The sequence below is a fragment of the Centrocercus urophasianus genome, unplaced genomic scaffold (genome assembly GCF_019232065.1).
Source record: "Centrocercus urophasianus isolate 14NV4802_14NV808 unplaced genomic scaffold, USGS_Curo_1.0 seq_58, whole genome shotgun sequence".
Classification (NCBI taxonomy): Eukaryota; Metazoa; Chordata; class Aves; order Galliformes; family Phasianidae; genus Centrocercus; species Centrocercus urophasianus.
The window spans coordinates 29,923-48,570 of record NW_024885177.1 but is presented as its reverse complement, the minus strand read 5'-3'; the positions used below and the strand labels follow the sequence as shown (position 1 = coordinate 48,570).

The following is an 18,648-nucleotide window of genomic DNA, read 5'->3' as shown; positions in this document are numbered from 1 at the left end:
TCAACATCAAACAACAAAGACTAATGAAATAAACTGTTCACAGGACACACAAACAGCTGGAATGCACTCTTGTGTTGTGGATTTCAACTCTATAGGTAAGAGACTACACTACCAAGCTCTGTTAGAAGCTCTTCTAAACTTCTCATCATGAATCTGTGTACCCTTATTTCTATTTGTCTATTCCTGCCCCTTAAAGAATCCTTCAAGGATTCCTCAGCCTCCTCCCGTTATGCCAACAGCTGGTCTGCTTCACTGAGGAAACATCAAACAATTGCATTTTCCACTGCATGGCTGCATGTGACAGAGGAGAGAATAACTTGCATTGCTGCTGTGAGCTGTTTGCCAATACTGTATTTTTCAGGTCACTAGCGCATTCATTGAGAACTCCTGAAGCTGAAGAAATATAAACATGCATCAAACCATGCTCTACCTTTAATGATTTTCCCTGCTCACTAGAGTCTCTGTTATTCCCTTTAATTCTGTAGCAGATACATTAGCCCTGCTCCACATGGTCTAACAACAGCTGGCAAGAGACATCCTCCAACATATGTAGTCAATGTCAAAGTCCAAATTTGTGATTGCACACTGCACATTTCAGTCCTAACAATGACGATATGTGAAACCTCAACATAAATCAGCTTCTTTGTGAATTTCACAGGTTGATTAAGTTTCTTACTGCACCAAAAGCTTCACATGTTCCTCACCAAAAGCTCCAGATGCTGCAATTAGTGGGTTTTACCTTCCTTTTAAAGAAGCTATGACAAAAAGCTGCTGCTTTCTCACAGCGCTATGCAGGACACTGCTCTGCAGGCCACACTTGGACTCACCTGATCCAGCAGTGAAGGAAGATGAGCCACCAAACGCATCTGCCTGAGCTGCAGATGAAGCTGGTTGGAGACCTGGAATCAAGTTCTCTGTAGAACTGCCCATCTTTTCTGGAGCTTTCCCTGAAATACCAGACCATAGATTTAGGGGAAAAACTTCCATTCTGAAGGTTGTTTACTCACCTATACTTCTAGGATACTACTTCAGCGAGTGACTTAAAGACTTTTTTGCAAACCACAACTTGCAGATGAAGTTGAGTTTATAGTGTAGCTTCTACAGTCAACTGAGCAGGGCCACAGTAAGAACAGTTAGTTCCTGTCCCTGAGAGAATCATGCTCAGTAAAGGTGACTGGGACTGGGAAGGGAGACTGGAAGAATTAAGCTCTTACAGCACAGCAGGTCATGATTATATAGCAATGCCCCAGAAGCATCTGACAAAGCATCACTCCATGCCACTTTTTATTTCAAGAACAGGCTGGTACTAAAGTAGACCCATGAACCTACCATCACCCAGCTTTGCAAAGTCCTTGTTCAGCAGCTCCTCAGCTGTGAGTTTGGAGAAGTTATCATCATCGAATGGATTCCAGGTGGAGACATCGGGTGGATTATAGACATTCTGCTGTGAAGTCCTTGGGGAACCCGAGGGCGTAGTGGAAGCCGATCTGGATGTGACCACGTCAAGCAAACAACAGTCATTAACAATCCACCTGAAATTCTCTAGCCAACACCATGAGTTAGTTTACACAACTGCATTATAATTACAATTCTTACTTCAAACATTTAGTGCAAGGTATTTTACTTGCACACCCAGAATGCTAGGACCAGCTGGCCTTATCTACTTGTATCTGCCTGAGCATCCTCATGTCAGGAACGAAAACTATGAAAGTCATTCGCAAGTGCTCCTGCAGAAGACCTGCTGCTAGACAGCAGGCATGAAGCATGCACCAGAGCTACTGGTGAGACAGCTGATTAGATTTAGTAATCCATTTGAAGGCCCCATTTGCTCAGCCTTCTGGGAATGAGGAAACACTCAAAAGGACTTCTGCACTTGGGGAGTTTTTCAGTGACTTTCTGCCAAGCCCTTGGCACACAGTCTTGGGGATGCAATTATTAATTTATACCAGTCTACTTTCATCTCAGAGCAGAGCCCAGGAAGACCCTAAAGAGCCTTATCTACACTCCACCCCATCCATATCCTTTGATATCAAGCAAGCAGCCACCTACTTGGACTTGTTGAGACTGGCTTCAGCAGCAGCTGCCTGCAGGAGCTGGGTAGATTTGCTGGCTGGAACCCCAAAAACAGCACTGTGAGTCACATCACTCAGAATCCTCCTGTGTCCTGCACGCTGTGTCTTGGGGGAGGATGGAGGGGTGAGAGAACCCAGCTTCTGCCCCTGAACTGCTGTAGGTGGTGTGGTTTGAGGTTTTTGCTGTTGCCTTATTTGTGCCTGCATCTAGGAGAGAGAGTAAAATGATCATGTTCTCCTTTTGTGAACAACAGCCATGGTATAAAAAAAATGCTGTGTTTTGGAGGATCTGATCTCCTAGTCACGGATCACAAATAGGCTGGAGAAAAACAACACAGAGAAATAAACGTATCTGACAAAGTGTGGGGCTAGAAATTGGTGGTCCACTGCATTTCTGCATTACTACAGTTGCACAAGAAGGTACTTTCTCCCACCTGTGGTGAGCAAAGGTTACCTGTACTCAGAAGCTTGCTGAAGGTGAAGAGGCTAAGATTCAGGGTAGACCATAAAAATCAGATCAAAGGACACAGAAATCTTGCTGTTTGGACATACGGAGCTGGACAAGGTGACAAATAGACCTTCAAATTCCTAAAGGAGTTGAGGACTTCTGCAGAAATCTTGTGCAAGCTTTCTTAGTTTTCTACCCAAGCAAACAGAAGCAACGACCTCAAGACCATAACTGACATTAAAATCCAGAGGCAAAAACCCACAAATATTCAACTACAAGCCCTTTGGAAGTTTCAAGAGGTTTCTCAAACTGATGTTATTTTTTCATTACTTCAGTCTTGTGTTAAGCTCACAAACCCATAAAAGCCTTCAATACTGTTTTGTAGTCATATGCAACAACATTTCAGATGCGATTTTTCAAGAAAAAAAAAAGTCTTTCAGTGACAGCTGCTGGCTGGTTTTAAAAAGAGAAAGCCAGAATGCAAAAAACCAGAAAGCTGACCATGTCATCTCCACCACCTGGGCACTAGAACTCTGTTCCCCAGACAGCACCAGGACATTTTCAACCAGGCAAGACAGACGAAAGACTTGGAAAGACCTAAGAGGGCAGTGAGGGAAGAGTTACATTCCCAGTGTTGTGCTCAACTACAGTGGAGCGAAGAAAACAAGTGGTTAGCTGCCTTGCTTTTCATCTGGCAATTTCAGGCAGACTAAGTCAGCATGGCTGAGAAGCAAGCTGACCTGAATGCTGCTCATGCACCCACCCTAAATCTTGCTATATAGGTCACTGCAGAATGGTACATTTGGTGCTAAGAAATAAACAGGCAGTGCCAAAATCTCCACAGAAATGAACACTAAGCTTATAAAGCTGAAATTCTGCAACTTGAAAAGGTTTTGACAGGTCCTGGCTTGGTATCTTCTGCTCAGAGAACCTGTTCTTCAGAGAAGATGTCTTAGTATTCATTTTTTTAAGTGAGCCAATCACTGTTTTTCTCCTTCTCACTGCTACAGGAGCTGAAAAGTCTCCAAATGCATCCATTCTGTTGAGTCTTGTAGGGGCAGGGGGGTGATGCTAATTTTCAGTCCAGATGATTCAATAGTATTAAGAATATTTTTGTGCTAGTGAATCACAGCAAAGCTCTTTAGAGATGCACTTTAGTACTATACGTCAGGCATTTCTGCCTTAGAGGAGTAGGGTAATTATGGACTTCATTCATGTAGTGAAAACTTCCTGAGATTTCAGGCTGACTTGCCCTAGGTCATTCAGCACAACAGAACCAGCAACTCGAGAGCTCCAACCTCACCCTAGCAAGCAGCTCAGTACTGGAAATTAACATGGAAGTGAAGGAGTGAAAAGGACAGAGCCTTAAGATACAAAGAAAGAGCAAGACAAGAAAGGCTTCCTGAGCATTGCTCAACTCACTTGCTCACAGAATTTTGTTAGTCAAATTAAAAATCTTGATGTCACTTTAAAAGAAGCATGCCTAAGAGACTATTTAGGCCCTGCATAGTAACACACAAAGTCAGCAAGTAAAAACTGACCCTTAGTTTGAGCTAAGACACTGCATAGCTGAATAGGTTTATTATCAGACACTGCTTTGCACACATGCAACCCAGTATAGCAAAATAATGGATTGCTTCCTTTTGCCTGGTGCCTGCACATGCTTTTGCTTGAACATGCAATTGGAGACTGGGGCATCCCTTTGCACTCCCAAAAACAAAGAGTGAATGTGACCATGCAGGAATGAGAGCACAAGGCACAGCTTTTTGCCATATGCACTGCAGAGATACTCTGTCAGCACAGATCCTGCCCTCTGGCACAGCTCCCCTGCCTTCAACACTGCAGACTGCAGCAGAAAGTAGCCAGCTAACAGCCACATTTTCCATTAAGTAAAGAGCATTTATTTTGGATGCAGTCAGATGATGAGAAAAGTGGATGAGGTATTTATTTTTAAAAACACGATGCCTTGAAAAGTTTGCTTTCCAAAGCATTCAGCATCCCAAGTTACCCAATTCCAGAAACAACCAGAAAGGCTACTTGCACATTCCTCGGCATCAACCTTCAATATTAAAGTAGTTACAAATTAGCAGCACTGTAGCGTAGTTGCAGGTGCTCATTCTGATGAAGTACAAATATTTAAGGCAGTTTATCACATGACAGAGGAGGGACAGAGAAACAGCTACTTATATCTACTCCAGCAGGCTCTTACCGCTTGTTCCTGCTGCGGTGTTGGATGGGCTGCACTTTGCTGGGCCTGGGGCTGTGGTGCTGCTGGAGCCTGTTGCTTTTGCTGAATTGCTGCTGCTGCTGTCTTCTGCTGGGCCATCATCTGCTGCTGCTGCTGCTGCTGGTAGTAGTTTTGCATCAGCTGCTGCTGCGCTGGTGCTCCCTGCTGCATCACTGGGAACTAGGAAACAAGCAGTAGTTGAGACACCTGCTGCTCAGCTGGGAACTGGGTTAGCAGAACTCAGGGATCAGCCACGAGACTGGTCATAGCCTCTGCAAGCAGCAAAGCAGCAACAAGTTGGGATGGCTTGGAGACCACCTGCATGAAATGGCACTCTGGTCCACTCTTAGATACTTTCTGGGTTACATTTGCTTATAGCAGGCTCCCTGCAGTCCCAAACTCCTTTTTCCATTTATTTATTCTAAACCTTCCCCCAGGACGAGAAGCTTCATTAACCTGCTTCTTCCACTATTAAACATGCTTCTGCAGTTATCTGTGCTGCTATCAACACTTCAGTTAAGCATGTCTTATATAGACAAATCCTATTTAACATACAAGCTTTTCACAGGCCTCTCAACATGACAGCCTACCACACGAACAGACCTGACCGCTAAAAAAAGGCATACCAGCTTTCTTGCATCACAAAGAACAGAAGAGAAAAATATTCCTGTGCTCATCAATTAAGCACTCACCTCAAGTCTTTGAAACACTTTGAGCTATAAAACCTTAACCAACACCACTTCTTTTGTTTGTTCATGACTAAGACCTCTCAAGGCTTTCCACTTTGACAGTTAAAAATGATAGTCTTCTGTTACAAAATAATATTGCTAGAAAAGTGAAAACACATTGGAAAATGCATAAAAGTTGTACCTATCCTTTAGAAAAGGAAAACAGAGAGCTTCCTCTAAATGCAGTGATGTGCATTTATATCTGGCACAGGAAGTACACAGCAAACACTGCCACATTTGCTTACCTGCTGAGCTTGCATCACCTGCTGCTGCTGGTAATATGCAGCCTGTTGCTGTTGCTGCAGTAGCTGCTGCTTCAGAAAAAGCTGCTGTTGGTGCTGAGGTGTGGCTTGTGGCTGAGCAGAAGGGACCTGGGGCTGTGCCTGCGATGCCTGCTGGAGTGCTGGCGCCTGCTTGGCTTGTGGCTGCACTGAAGTTGGTTGTGGTGCTGCTTTTTGTTGGGGGACACTTGCAGGAAGTGAAGGCTGACCACTGCCCAGGGTAGCAGGCCCTGCAATTGGTAGAATGGATCTGTTAAGTGAACAGCACGCACTGAAGTCCAGCAACACATCCATAGCACAGCCAGGAGTCTCACCTTGAGGCTGAATTGCTGCTTGGGCTGTGGGTCTCTTCCTAGGTGTCAAGGCTGGCTGAATTGGTAAAATTCCAGGGTTGGGTTGTGTCTGCCCTGCTTTAGGTCTCTGGCGGGGTGCTATGGAAGTTTCTGTTGTAGGAATGGGATCTGTCAACCTACAAAATAACATAACAATTAAAAACAAGAATCACCATCAGAAGTAGTAAGAGTAGTTTGTGTTAGTCTGAGAGTTGTTACAAGCAGCACACAGCATAGGATTAAACACTCTTCCATACGTCAGCTTTAAAGGTGATAAACTGAAAAAGGCAAAACATTTAGATGCTTCCAGATACACAGGAAACCTCTTCCAGAAAGCTGCAAGCACAGTAGAGCTTAGTAGATGCACTCACAACAATCAGACTAACATTATCATTTTGATGACTGCCATTTGTGGTGCCTTTTTCTATTGGACAGCTGGAATTTGTCAAATTCAAATATCTGCTAAAACATACTGCTTAAGGCTACTTAGAGTTACAGATGAGCAGATGAAGGATAAGCAAGCTTAAGAGCAGCTGGTGCCTTTGGGCAAAGTTGTCTGAACTGGTCTTTAAAAATACCTTAACTTTAGTACATCTACCCCAGAATAAGGTCACTGGACATCCTCTGATCCTTGTTCAGTATTACTCATCCTCCATCGAGGCACAGCAACAGGGCCAAGCAGCCAGATATCATCCTGTCCTTCTGCAGATACATCTCCTTGTGAGACATCGAAGTTGTTCTACTAAAGTGAGCATAGCTGAGTTCCATTATAACAACAAGCAAAGCAGACTCCTGGGACTGAGGCAGGAGTAGAGATGCCCTATTTCAGAACAGGTAGAAAACTGCTGCTTCTGGAGTGCCCACTGCTAGAAGGTTCACGTTTCAGTAAAATAAAGCAGAAGTTTTGTCCAACAGAATTTATATACTTTATTACAGTATTATAAGGAGCAAGCAGTGGCAAGAGAGGAGAAGAACCACAACAGTACAGCAGCTCCCCAACTCATTAGGCTATTCAGACAGAGACTGTATTGCCCAAAGAAATTACATGGCTCTTGCAGAAACTGCAGCAATTGCACAGAGTAATTACTGGGTCAGGTTATCATCTGCTGAGGACCAAATTGGAACAGCAATAGTTCCTGATGCAATTTTTCCAGTCGCCTTGTGCTCTCTGGGCCAATTCCAGGCCCACTGCAGTCTCTCTGCTATCTTAGGTACTCTGGGTACTGCCTTAGGATGGATGACACAGTATATTCATTCAAGTGCATGAACCTCAAGCGCCACTGTCAAGCAATGTCTCTAGGACAAAGCTTAGCTGTTGAGTCATGCTGAGTGTTGCCCAAATCCCTCCCTCCTCTCACACAAAAATTTCCAGCATCTGCATCTTCTGTCTTTCAGATCAATGGATATTTATGTCATTGAAGCAAAGCCTGAGGACTGCAGTGTTTGTCTCGGTGTATAAATAGAAGCCCACAAAGAAGCAGCTAAATATGCTAAGCATCTTTTCTAACAGAACACAGAGAGAATACATGGTAAAAGAGAGAGCTAACTGTAATGAAGGTGTGGTTACCTGGCCTTTGGTTGACTCTTCTTCGCCGCAGCTTCACTTGCTTTGACTGGGTCTGGGAGCTTAGCAGGGATTGGAGAGTTCTGCAGATCCCAAGAACACTGAGTTTAGTACTTTGGGGGCAGAAAACAGTCAGAAATTATTTGCAAAAGCACACCAATGAGATCTGGAGGTTGCAGAACCCCCAAAGCAATTATTCCTCACTCTGGACAAAGGACAAACCCCTCCTCATTAATGGCACGAGAGGAGCTTGGGTTAGTTTTCACAAGGAGAAAGATAGGATTCAGCTTTCTGACCATTTTCTACACGTGCAATCTGAACACAGAGCTTTATAGCACATGTTCAGTATTTGAAAAGAATCTGGGAACAACAGTAGCAAGTTATCAAAACTGATAAAAAAATACAAGCATGACTAATATCTTGTACATAAAAATCATAAATAACTACCAAAACATAGAAGAAAATTAAGTTTTTTTTAATTTGGAAACAACAGAACAAGATGCCACAGATATCCATAATATTTTAAAAAAAAAAAAAAAAAAAAAAAAAAACAACAACTTTATTTTTCAGGTGAATTCTATAAGGACAGTAAGAAAGAGCAGGTGGTTGTATAAGGTCTGATACAGTTCAAATGAACGTTGGCTGCTCTCAGCCAGACAGCAGACAAAAATCACTGCCTTTAAAACCAACTGCAGTGCAAATTACGCACACTATGATGAGTATGCCTGAAAATCAAATGGGTTTCACAAGCATGGCCTAATTTTTCATGTTCACATGCAAAAGGTCTTTTGGCTGGCCTCATGCTGTTAACTAGACAAGGATATAAATAAAGAAATAAGCAATGTATGAAACAAAACCTAGATTTCCACATTCCCTTCAAGAAAAAAAAAAAAAAAAACTGCACTGCTAATTACAAGAAATAAAACAGAACCTCCTGATTAGAGACCTGTGGAAGCAATCAATATAGCACAGCAGCATCCTCAATAATGTTTAGCAGCTGCCACCCCCAACTCCTCACACAAAGCCCTACATCAATCCCTTGCTTCACTACTCACCTGGACGTTCTGGACTGGGCATTCCTTCTTTGCCAGTTTGAATGCAAAGTAGGAGACTTGATAAATATCAGGTCTCTTATCAGGGTCTGGCTCAAGCATATACCCTTTAAAAGATAAAGATACATCAGAAAAATAGAACAGATTCATACAAGGATGGACTAGGAAATACTTTTTAAAAATATATTTTTAAACACTCCTAGGAGTAACTCCTAGCTGCTATTGCAGGCTCTAAAGCAAGGAGGGGAAACAGATTGCTTGGGCATGGAACGGTGTAGGGTTTGACTTCTGCATTTTTAAGTGAGCCCACAGGAAAAAAGGTTGACAAAGGCCTAGTGAGTGTGTAGGGCAGGAAGACGCACACAGACCACTGCTTTTGCATAAGCAAAGAACAAACTCGGCTGCTTTGAAAATAACTTCTGTCACTCAAGGTTATGGCTAGAAAAAGAGTTTCAAAAATACACTGCACTGACGAGAGAGCTTCCCCAGCTCTACCAAGAGTAACGCATTGTACCCTTAATTACACATTCACTCTAGGCAGTAGCTTATTTATAAATCATTTCAGTTCTGTTTCTCAATTCACAAAAAACAAATTCTTATCACTGGTCTAAGTCACTGTGGTTCTTTTCAGTTTCTTATCCAAACAGATTTGGTACTGGAGAAATACATTTTGCATAAATAGACTTATTGTGCAAGTTCATGTAGGACTCAAACCAAGAGGTTGTCTCTTTTCCTGCCTTTCCACTGAGTTCAGTCAAACAGAAATCCCTGCTGTAGCTGTGTTTTGAAGAGTGATGTCCCAAGCTACAAGAAAATCATTTCATCCATCCCTGTGTGCAAAGCAAGCCTCTTACAATAAACACCAACTGTTCTGCTGTAGGAGCACAGAATGTAAACACATCTTAAGAAAAAGTTCTGTGGAAGTTGATTAGGGCACTGTCAGAGACACTCACGGATGAGGCAGTGCATGTCCTGTGAATGCCGAGAGTTATCTGGAATGGTGAAGTTGCCATCACAGATTGCCACCTGACTTTCCCCAAATGGCAAAGTGAAGTAACACAGCTTGTACAGCAAACAGCCGAGGGCCTGAAGACAAAGAACAGAACAGGTGAGTTAACTAACTGAAGGAAAGATGCAACAAGATCCCCAAACTGACACACACCTTACATCGGTATATGCTACTGCATACAGGTGTACAAAACCTTTTCCTGTTCCCCACATACAAAGCAAAATTAATAGGGAAACCAAATGACATCTATCATCCTTAACACATTTATTCTGGCCAAAAAAACCTTAAAACATATTGGTTACCAAGCTTAAACTGTAGCAGTTCACATAACCTTCCAACCATTATGTTACTTATTTTATATTATATACAGGATTTGTTAGCAGATTGCTAGGTTATATCACTGGCTCATCTATCTCTGTGCTGCTTTTGACAGCAAGAAAAAACACCTCTTTCAAAATAATATACAAGTTATACACAAAAGGCTAATTATGAAACACTACTGCCATCCCCGGGTGAACGGGGGAACACATTTCCTAATGCAGAACAACTCACCATCAACTTGTGGCTTTTGTCGCAGGATTTGATAATTAAATTGTACACCAGTTCAAAAGAACCTTGGTGAGTTTTGGAGAAAGGAAGGTGCTAAGCAGGACTACCACTACAAGATGCCCTAAGATGAGGCTGCGCTCTGCGCAACACTGCATATTTGTTTGGGAGCACAGCAAACAAGCAGAACAGAATTCCTTTAAGGCCAAGAAGAGAGTAGCTTGAGCCTCTGTCTCCACCTCTCTACATGATCACAAAGGGTACAAACCCAGGGTTCTCCTCTAGCTGCCTCTGAGGCAGTCTTTTCATGCTGTTACAGCTGTGCCATCCCCTCTCTGGAGCTCAGCAAGGCAAGCAACCCAACGCTGGTCTGGGCCTGGGTCTACAAACCTCCTGCTGAATTCAGCACTGCAAGAGCCCCATATGAGCTGCTGTGTTCCTGACCCTTGGCTGGGCTCACAGATAATACAGAGGACTCTATCCAGTGATGCCGCACCAGCAATTGTCCCTCTTGTAAAAGCAAACATAACTTACAGAGGATCCATAAACACTCTCCTTACACTGCTGCTTCCTTGTTGCTTTCTAGTTCAGGGCTTCAAAAACCATACAAACACATGCAAATTAGCATTTTTAAACACATCCTATTTGCTGAATTGCCACTTCTCCACAAACAAAGGCTCTTCATCCCAATTAAGAGGAAGCCTACCATCCTTTTGTTGTTAGATTATCTAGTAATGGATTACACCACAGCTGCATTTTTCTCTCAACATAGAAAACATAGCAAGATTCACTCCTCATTACAAACAGCAGTACAAAAGCTTGGTCCTTAGCCAGGTTTGACGATTGAGCTGCACTACCCTGCCCAGAAGCATACTATTATTTCCTAGGGGAAAGCCTATTTCCTCCACTTTCCACCTTCTTCTGCCTAGTAACATTGGTTTCACACCTTTGCTCAACAAAAGCACAAGTTACAATGCCTTGAATTTTCTGTTTTAACTGTTTTATGATACAAAATCATGTTTGCAGTGTTCAATTCTGGACTCATACACCATGCATACATCTCTGTATTAAAAGCACATGAGAAGCAGTATGCAAAGCACCAATCATGTCTTACCCAGAAGCCAGCCTGTTTAGCAGTAACTCAGAAACTTGAAGCAGAGCAACTCTCTACTCAGAGACTATCCAGTCTTATGGAAACCAGGCTAGCTCCAGCCAGAAAGTTATCTTGTCATTAGGACAACGAAAGCAAACTGCAGTCTGGTTGTGTGATGTTAAGTGGGCTTTATACATACCCATATGTCTGCTTTTGTAGTGATAAGTTTGCCACTATACAGGTTGACCATTTCTGGTGCTCTGTAAGATAACGTAGTGTACCTGCAGCAAAAAGATCTATTGGTGAGTTTAACGTGGACATCAGATGAGCTTTCAGTATGCCACATTTAAAATAGTTCAAAATTCATGCTTTTCTATTAGTTCTGGGGCAAACTCTAAAAAAAAAAAAAATATAAAAATTAGACATTTCTCAACAGATTATCAACATCAGAATCTACTGCATGATTCTAACATGAGAATACCGACACCGCAAACCATCCTGGGAAAACAAAGCAAAAGCAAAGATTACTTCTCCAACAGAGTTTACTCACAAAGGACAGTATTTTTAAGAGCTAAAACACAAACATCCAAGAATTCAGAAAATTAACAAGGCCAGAAGTCAAGCGTCCTCTGCAATGTCCTTACCTACCACTGGGCTTTTGGCCAACCTACAAAGATTGCAACTGGATACAAGGCTCCTAATAAATCGGCTTCCATGCTGGGATTCCTGCTCAGAGCCATTGTAGACAAAGGAAAGATTATTTTGCAGCTTCAGCTCAAACTACAATCTGCCTCATTTTATTCAGTAAATGAAATAGATGGACATTGAGCCACAGTTTGAGATTCTTAAGGTTTTCTATCAGTGCATTTATAATTTTTGCTGTATCACATTCTATCATATTTGGCTTGATCACAAGAAAAGGTTGCTAAAGCATTACACAGGGATTGCAAAGAAAGAGTGGGAGAGCTCAGGGAACTTCAGTGAAGCAAGTTCAGGAAGTCCATGCAGGTATGACAGAATCCTCACAGAAAGGAAACATTTGCACACATTTCTAACACGCTGTTTCCCAGCCAAAGTATTGTATTAATGGAACAGGAATGTTTGTGTAGCGCTGAAGTGAAAACTAAAGCAAGAGCAGGACTTGGCAACTGCTCCATCTCTGATGCAGCCCTCCTGGGCTGTGAGTTGATTTCCTTTTCTAAAAGCATATCAAGGCATCCAGCACTGATACGGCTAGAGCTGGTCACACATAGGCAAAAGGAATCAAATGAAACACCCTGAAGTCCCACCATTTTCATGGGGAGATGAGCCATGTATTTCCTTACTTACTGCAAGGATTGAAAATGAGAGGCTCATGAAAAGAAAGGGATTTTATCATTCGCTATATTTGCCGTTCAAACAAACCAAGAGATAGATTAATTCCATAACAAACAAATCATGTCACTGCCTCATCAAGGCAGGCAACCCCTCTGCCTTAGCACACTCAGTCTTTCAGGTCCAAAGTAATTACATCAAGCTCAGTTTTTGATTGTTTCACCTTCCCCCAGGCCCCTATCTACCCCTAGCAGGTACTTCTATGTAGCAACATCAACCTGCTGCCACAGGCACCAGTAAAATCCAGTCACAGTATAAAGAAAGTCACTCTTCAAATACAAACTGTGTCTGAGGCAAAAGGAAAAAGCACACTTACTTCTTGATCTCCTCCTCCACTGCATTCACCCCTTCTGTTTGAGGATTCTGGAATTTGTTGGTAGCACTTCCAAAGTCACAGAGGACATAGTGGCCACGATCATGTAGCAGGATATTTTCAACCTATGAATGTTGCAGCCAAAAAAAAAAAAAAAAGGAACCATTCAACTAGACAGAAACATTAAAATAGCTTGTTTTCTTCAGGTGATTCAGGGTTTTAATGCCTGAAGACATATCAGACACGTCAGACAAGTGTGTAATGTGACAATCAAAGAAAATAAGCACCAAAACTGTCACACCTCCTAAAACGGAAGTCAGATCATAGAAACACAGCTGTAAAACTGCCTTCCATTCTGCCTGATGTCCTTTCCTTTTCCTTACTTTTTTGCAAGCATGTCACTCTGCCTCTATTAAGGCTGTGTACTTCAGGACAAAAATTCCACATTTCAGTGTCTTCAGTACTCAAGTTCCCTCAGCCATACTCTGTAATCTGAATTTGGGATGACCCCCTGCTTTCAAGTACTATTTGTTAGCTTGAATCAGACAACTGTACACCACAACAGGCACCCGTGGTCGCTGAAAGATCAGCTCTCTCCTAAGTATTCGAACTTACAATCACGCATTAGCAAAAATCTACCATGCAGCGTGCAACTAAACACCAGCTGACAACTGACTGTACAGTGGGGGTCACAATCACTTGAAATATGCAAAGGGACACCAGACCCCATGTATTTTTATTCTCTGTGCTACCTGTTTTTCATACTCCTAGAAAACAAAGGCCAGCAGCACAAAACAAACAGCTGCTGAGGGCTCAGAGAACAGAGCCTGACCCACAAAGCACATCTGAATTTCAAACGTACACACGAGCCACACAAGTCCTTCTGGACTGAAGTTATTTTTATGAGCCAGTTGAGAGAAAAAGCAAATTCTTTTTTGAGTTTGTTTGATTACAGGCATAGGATTTTTCAGAAGCTTTCCCTGCTGGCCTTGCTCTGTTCCCCTCTAAAGCACAGAAAGCCTCGCAATCCACACAGTTTCACGGTCAATAGTTAAAGGCCAATTTCAAAAGCTTCTAACAACTCCTGCCACAAAGCCAACATCTCTGGAGCGATCCTCTTCATATAGGTCCAGGAAACATATAGCAAACTTTCTCTGAACAACTTATAATATCAATAGTGTTTCAGGTGGTAGGCAGAGAGTGACTGTGAATAATTGATCAAATACATTCTGGCATATCTCTGGTGAAAAACAGTTTTTGAAGTATTTGTTTTTGAAGCAGAGCTATAGACAGTACACATATGGTAAGCAGCTATGGGAGGCTATTTTTTTTTTTAATCTTTCAATAGAGAGAGGTATTTACACCCACTTTCTCTTATTACTAACAACAAAAACACGGTACCAGGCTTCAGAGCCCATCAGGCACAGTGTAGGCAGACAACATACACATTCAGGATCACACACAATCCCTCCTGCTTTACTGGAGACCACAGCTCACCTTCAGATCCCTGTGGATTATTGGTGTTTTACACTGATGCAGCCTTGCTACAGCTTCACAGGTATCACAGAAGATCTGCAGGACTTCATTCTCTGTGAACCCTGTCTGAAGTCGTTGATTCATGAGGTTCACCACCTGTCCTCCTGAGGAAAAATAACAACAAGAATGAGAGCAAGAGTGCCAAGTTACACCAGGCCCAGTCCAAGCCCCAATCCTACCAGATATACCCTGCCTTAGACAACTCCTCACAGGGTGGCTGGATATCAGAACACAAGAAGTTCATGAGATCAAATTCAAAGTTGGCTCCAAACCTCCCCCAGAGGTTCTTTGCAATCAGCTCAGTCATCTTGTTTCCTCCTTTCTTTGCCTAAACTTTTATATATCTGCCAGGAGGTGCCCCATCTGACCCTTGGACAATGCTTCAGTAGTACAAGTTTGCTTCTCCTCCACATCACCATGTTAACAATGAGATGCAATTCTAAGCCACATTTTTCCTCTCCTCCTCAAAATAAAATGTTTGTCAGAATAGAGGAAAAGAAGGCTAAATTTGAGGCACCCACAGACCACAAAACAGTCTGCCACATGGAAGCAAAGAGACAGACTCAAAAAAAGCATAATTTAAATGGCTTGGCCAAAATCACAGACTGGCAAAATCTATCTGTACAAGGAGAACCTTCAGCAGTTTTCATGCTTTGAATGAGTTCTAACTTTGCCTCATCTCTTTGCTGTAAAGGTCTTTGCAGAAAATCCACACAATTTCTTCCCCCTAAAAACATCTGAGGTACACAGGGGAAAAAAAAAATTGAATCTTTGGTAAAGCTGCATCAAAATTCATATCCATAGCACTAAAGCTCTGAAGAAAAGCTGAGCTTAGTAAGTAGTACAGCTGTATTATGCACTCAGCAAGTGCAGTTCAGCACATAAAGATGCATTAATTCAGTTTAAGCAGCTGTTTGTCACAGATTGAGAGTAACAAAGGGAAATCCAACGCATGATAGCAATTCCTGTGCTTCAGAGTTGAAGACCAAGAGAACAACGTGCCAAGAAGGGTATTCGCAAGCCACAAGAGAAATACCACTTTGCAGCCCTTTTCCTCATAGAGGAGACACTTTAGAAAGACAAAACATACTCTGTAAGCCCACCATCCAACACAGAGGGAAAGCTAGCAAGAGAGAATTCTGAATTGCCAGCATTTAGACTTTTATTTGAAGTGTGACCTGTAACACAGAGCTGAGTATGAACTTACTGGCACTGTCAGATCCCTTCCTTGAAACACTCCTTGTGATATTCAGTATTAAACCACCCAGAACAGCCAGACTTCTGAAGTCACCTGGCCAAAATATTCTTTTTGCTCATGCTTTTCCTGCAAGTGGCACTTGAGCACAGCACGTGTGTAATTTTCCAAACATCACATCCTAGCCACAAAAGATCAAGGCTTTAGGACAGCTGAAAAGAAGTAGAAGAGCCTGTCTGGCTAGAGACAGACAAGTAAAAAGAAGTAAAAAGGAATACTTTTTGGCTTTACATTGTCCAGTTCAAGCTTCTTCCAGAAAAATCCTAAGTCAGGCTGAAAGAGAAAAAGCTTGCTGCATGACATGCAGTGCAGAATAATTTCATTCCACAGCCTTGCAGCTATAGAAGAACACTTAGTATGGACCGGTCTATGGAAAACAGCTACATATGTACACTTCAAGGTTTCCCCCTCACAACAAAAACAATCCAGGACCATCTCAGCAAAGGCAGTAAGAGCTGAATCAACAGAGTCAGCATAACCTCATATATCATCTGTTTCTCTACATTTAGTTTCTGCTTTGTTTTGTTCACAACAGTTCCTTGGTATTCAAGAAAGGGCCATGCCTAGGAATAATTTCCCTTTTGAAATGAAAGGAAAATGCTGTGCAATTTTCCTGTAAGCACTGAAAAGGGCCAAACCTACAGATGAACAACATATTGAGCCCACACTCACCTCGGCAGAAGTCCATTAATATCAGCACTTCCCACACATCACCGCTGCTTACTGAGTTTATACTGGAATCAATGTATCCTACAATGTTCTTGTGGCCAGATAGATCTCTCTGCAAAATAAACACATTCAAAGCATTATACAGCCACACAGGATGAGCAGCATTTCAATTTGATTCCTCTACAACACTTAGCTTTCCTAGCTCTTCCCCTGCCTAAGCGCAAGCTCCTGTCACTTTGGCTTAACCACTACATACAACATGATCAAATCTGAGGCCTGCCTCCACCTGCTTTCCTTTCAGAATGATTTGAGACAAGCAACAGCGAAGCAAACAACCAACAGAACTAACTCCCATTGGGTTGGTCCAGATGTTTGGATGTGTCCCCCAATCACCCACGTTAAGCTTGCTGGAGTTGCTCCTTCTTTGTGTAGGGGAGAAGCAAGCAGACGGTTTGCAGTGGCTATGCATGGTACGTGCTGCACTTCTCCCCCCCACCTTCCACCAGCACACAGAAGCTCCAATCTTATTGTGAAGATTCAGCAGGAAAAAAATAAAATAAAATAAAATAAAAAAAAAATCAGAAAGACATTTCCTGCCCTTGCTTTCCAGGTTAGCCAGGCTCCAAAGAGACAGAGACAATGGAAAGCACTAGCAAGAAAAATGCAAGGAAGCAAGCTTTGTGAGCACAGTCAAAGCCTTTTAAGATTAGATCTTATACCACTTTACCAACGTAGCACTAACTGCGGTACTGACAAAGCATACCCAAAAGCTGCACTGCACAAAAAAAAAAAAAATAAAAAAAAAATAAAAAAAAATAAAAAAAAATCACAAAATCCAGAAGTTATCTTTGAAGGTATTAACCTAATTAAAAGCTAGTTTAAAAAAACACTATGGATGGAAGTTTTTGAAGTGATCACTTATCCTAAACCAACACCTCATATCATAAATTTGCAGAACAAGGGTGTTCTCTTTCATTCCTCACTGCACAGTTTCTCTAAGTGTCCCTTTCCACTATTATTAGGCTCCGAGCAAAACTCACCAAATCCAGTTAAATAATTTCCGTTTCTTTGTTTAGAGATGCTAAGTTTAAAACTACTACTTAAAATAGCTATCATGTAACACCTTGCATCCGAGTGAAATCTAGAAGATAAACACCCCCCAAACACACACACCTCTTCAGCTCTTCCCTTTCCCTACTTTTGTGAAAGAATGGTCAGGCACCAGAATAGGCTGCCCAGGGAGGTAGAGGAGTCACTGACCCTGGAGGCGTTTAAATATTAAGGCGTTAAAAATAAAAAAACAAAACAAAAACATAGAACCATGACAGGAACGTTTGGATTTTGTGTTGAGGGACATGGTGGACGTTGGACTGGATGATCTCGAAGGTTTTCTCCAACCTTGGTAATTCTGTGATTCTGTGAACTCAGTACAGCTCACAGACAGAAGGTGACAAGGCTCTCAGTCACAGCCCCCAGAAGGAAGTGGTGACTTACCATGATTTGGATTTCTCTTTTGCATACTTGCAAGTCATACTCATTATTGACGTACATCCGCTTCAGGGCACATTTCATCCCATTGTTTGTCCTCACAAGAAACACTATGGCAAATCCACCTGAAGAAAATAGAGTAATTCCGTTTAGTAAGACATAAAGCTCTGTCCTTGCTCCTGAGCTTTGTCCTGGCCTACAGACACAACCAGAAGAAAGAGGGCACTTGGCAACCAAGAGCACCATGATGGGTGCCCCCTCACATCTCCTCATCTCCTGAGCGACGAGCTTTGCTTAGACATGCAGTATCTCAGTGATAACAAGCTATTAAACCCACTGCTTGCCCTGCCAGACAGTTCTTCATTGCCTATTTAATTTCCATTACAATGGGCAAAGCTGAAGTATGAACAGCAACAATGTTATCCTAGGAACCTAGTCTGCTGGGTTTTCCAGGTCCAAGTCCCCATGACTTCAGGAGCAAAACTAATGCAGAGCTGCCCCAGAGAAACTAGAAAATGATGCAGTGGATGAGAAGATTCCATTCAAAAAACTATAACCAGGCAACAAAATGCAGCAGACTCAAATTCAGGAAAAAAAAAAAAAAAAAAAAAAAAAAAAATCAACCATGGCTCTGGGATAGAGAGCCACAGAGATGCTGCTC

At 42.3% G+C, this 18,648-nt stretch overlaps 1 protein-coding gene across 1 annotated transcript in view; it reads right to left on the bottom strand.

Annotated features, from left to right (window-relative positions):
• AAK1 (AP2 associated kinase 1) overlaps window positions 1-18,648 on the bottom strand; it is a 62,853-nt gene that overhangs the window by 25,890 nt on the left and 18,315 nt on the right. The window contains exons 3-16 of the mRNA XM_042836164.1: window positions 17,994-18,112; window positions 16,503-16,611; window positions 14,537-14,679; window positions 13,043-13,164; window positions 11,552-11,633; window positions 9,658-9,790; window positions 8,708-8,811; window positions 7,656-7,735; window positions 6,071-6,225; window positions 5,721-5,986; window positions 4,730-4,927; window positions 2,050-2,279; window positions 1,330-1,487; window positions 828-947 (exon numbers count right to left, since the gene is read on the bottom strand). Coding sequence (XP_042692098.1) covers window positions 828-947; window positions 1,330-1,487; window positions 2,050-2,279; window positions 4,730-4,927; window positions 5,721-5,986; window positions 6,071-6,225; window positions 7,656-7,735; window positions 8,708-8,811; window positions 9,658-9,790; window positions 11,552-11,633; window positions 13,043-13,164; window positions 14,537-14,679; window positions 16,503-16,611; window positions 17,994-18,112 — 2,019 coding nt within the window. The remainder of the gene's footprint in view (window positions 1-827; window positions 948-1,329; window positions 1,488-2,049; window positions 2,280-4,729; window positions 4,928-5,720; window positions 5,987-6,070; window positions 6,226-7,655; window positions 7,736-8,707; window positions 8,812-9,657; window positions 9,791-11,551; window positions 11,634-13,042; window positions 13,165-14,536; window positions 14,680-16,502; window positions 16,612-17,993; window positions 18,113-18,648) is intronic.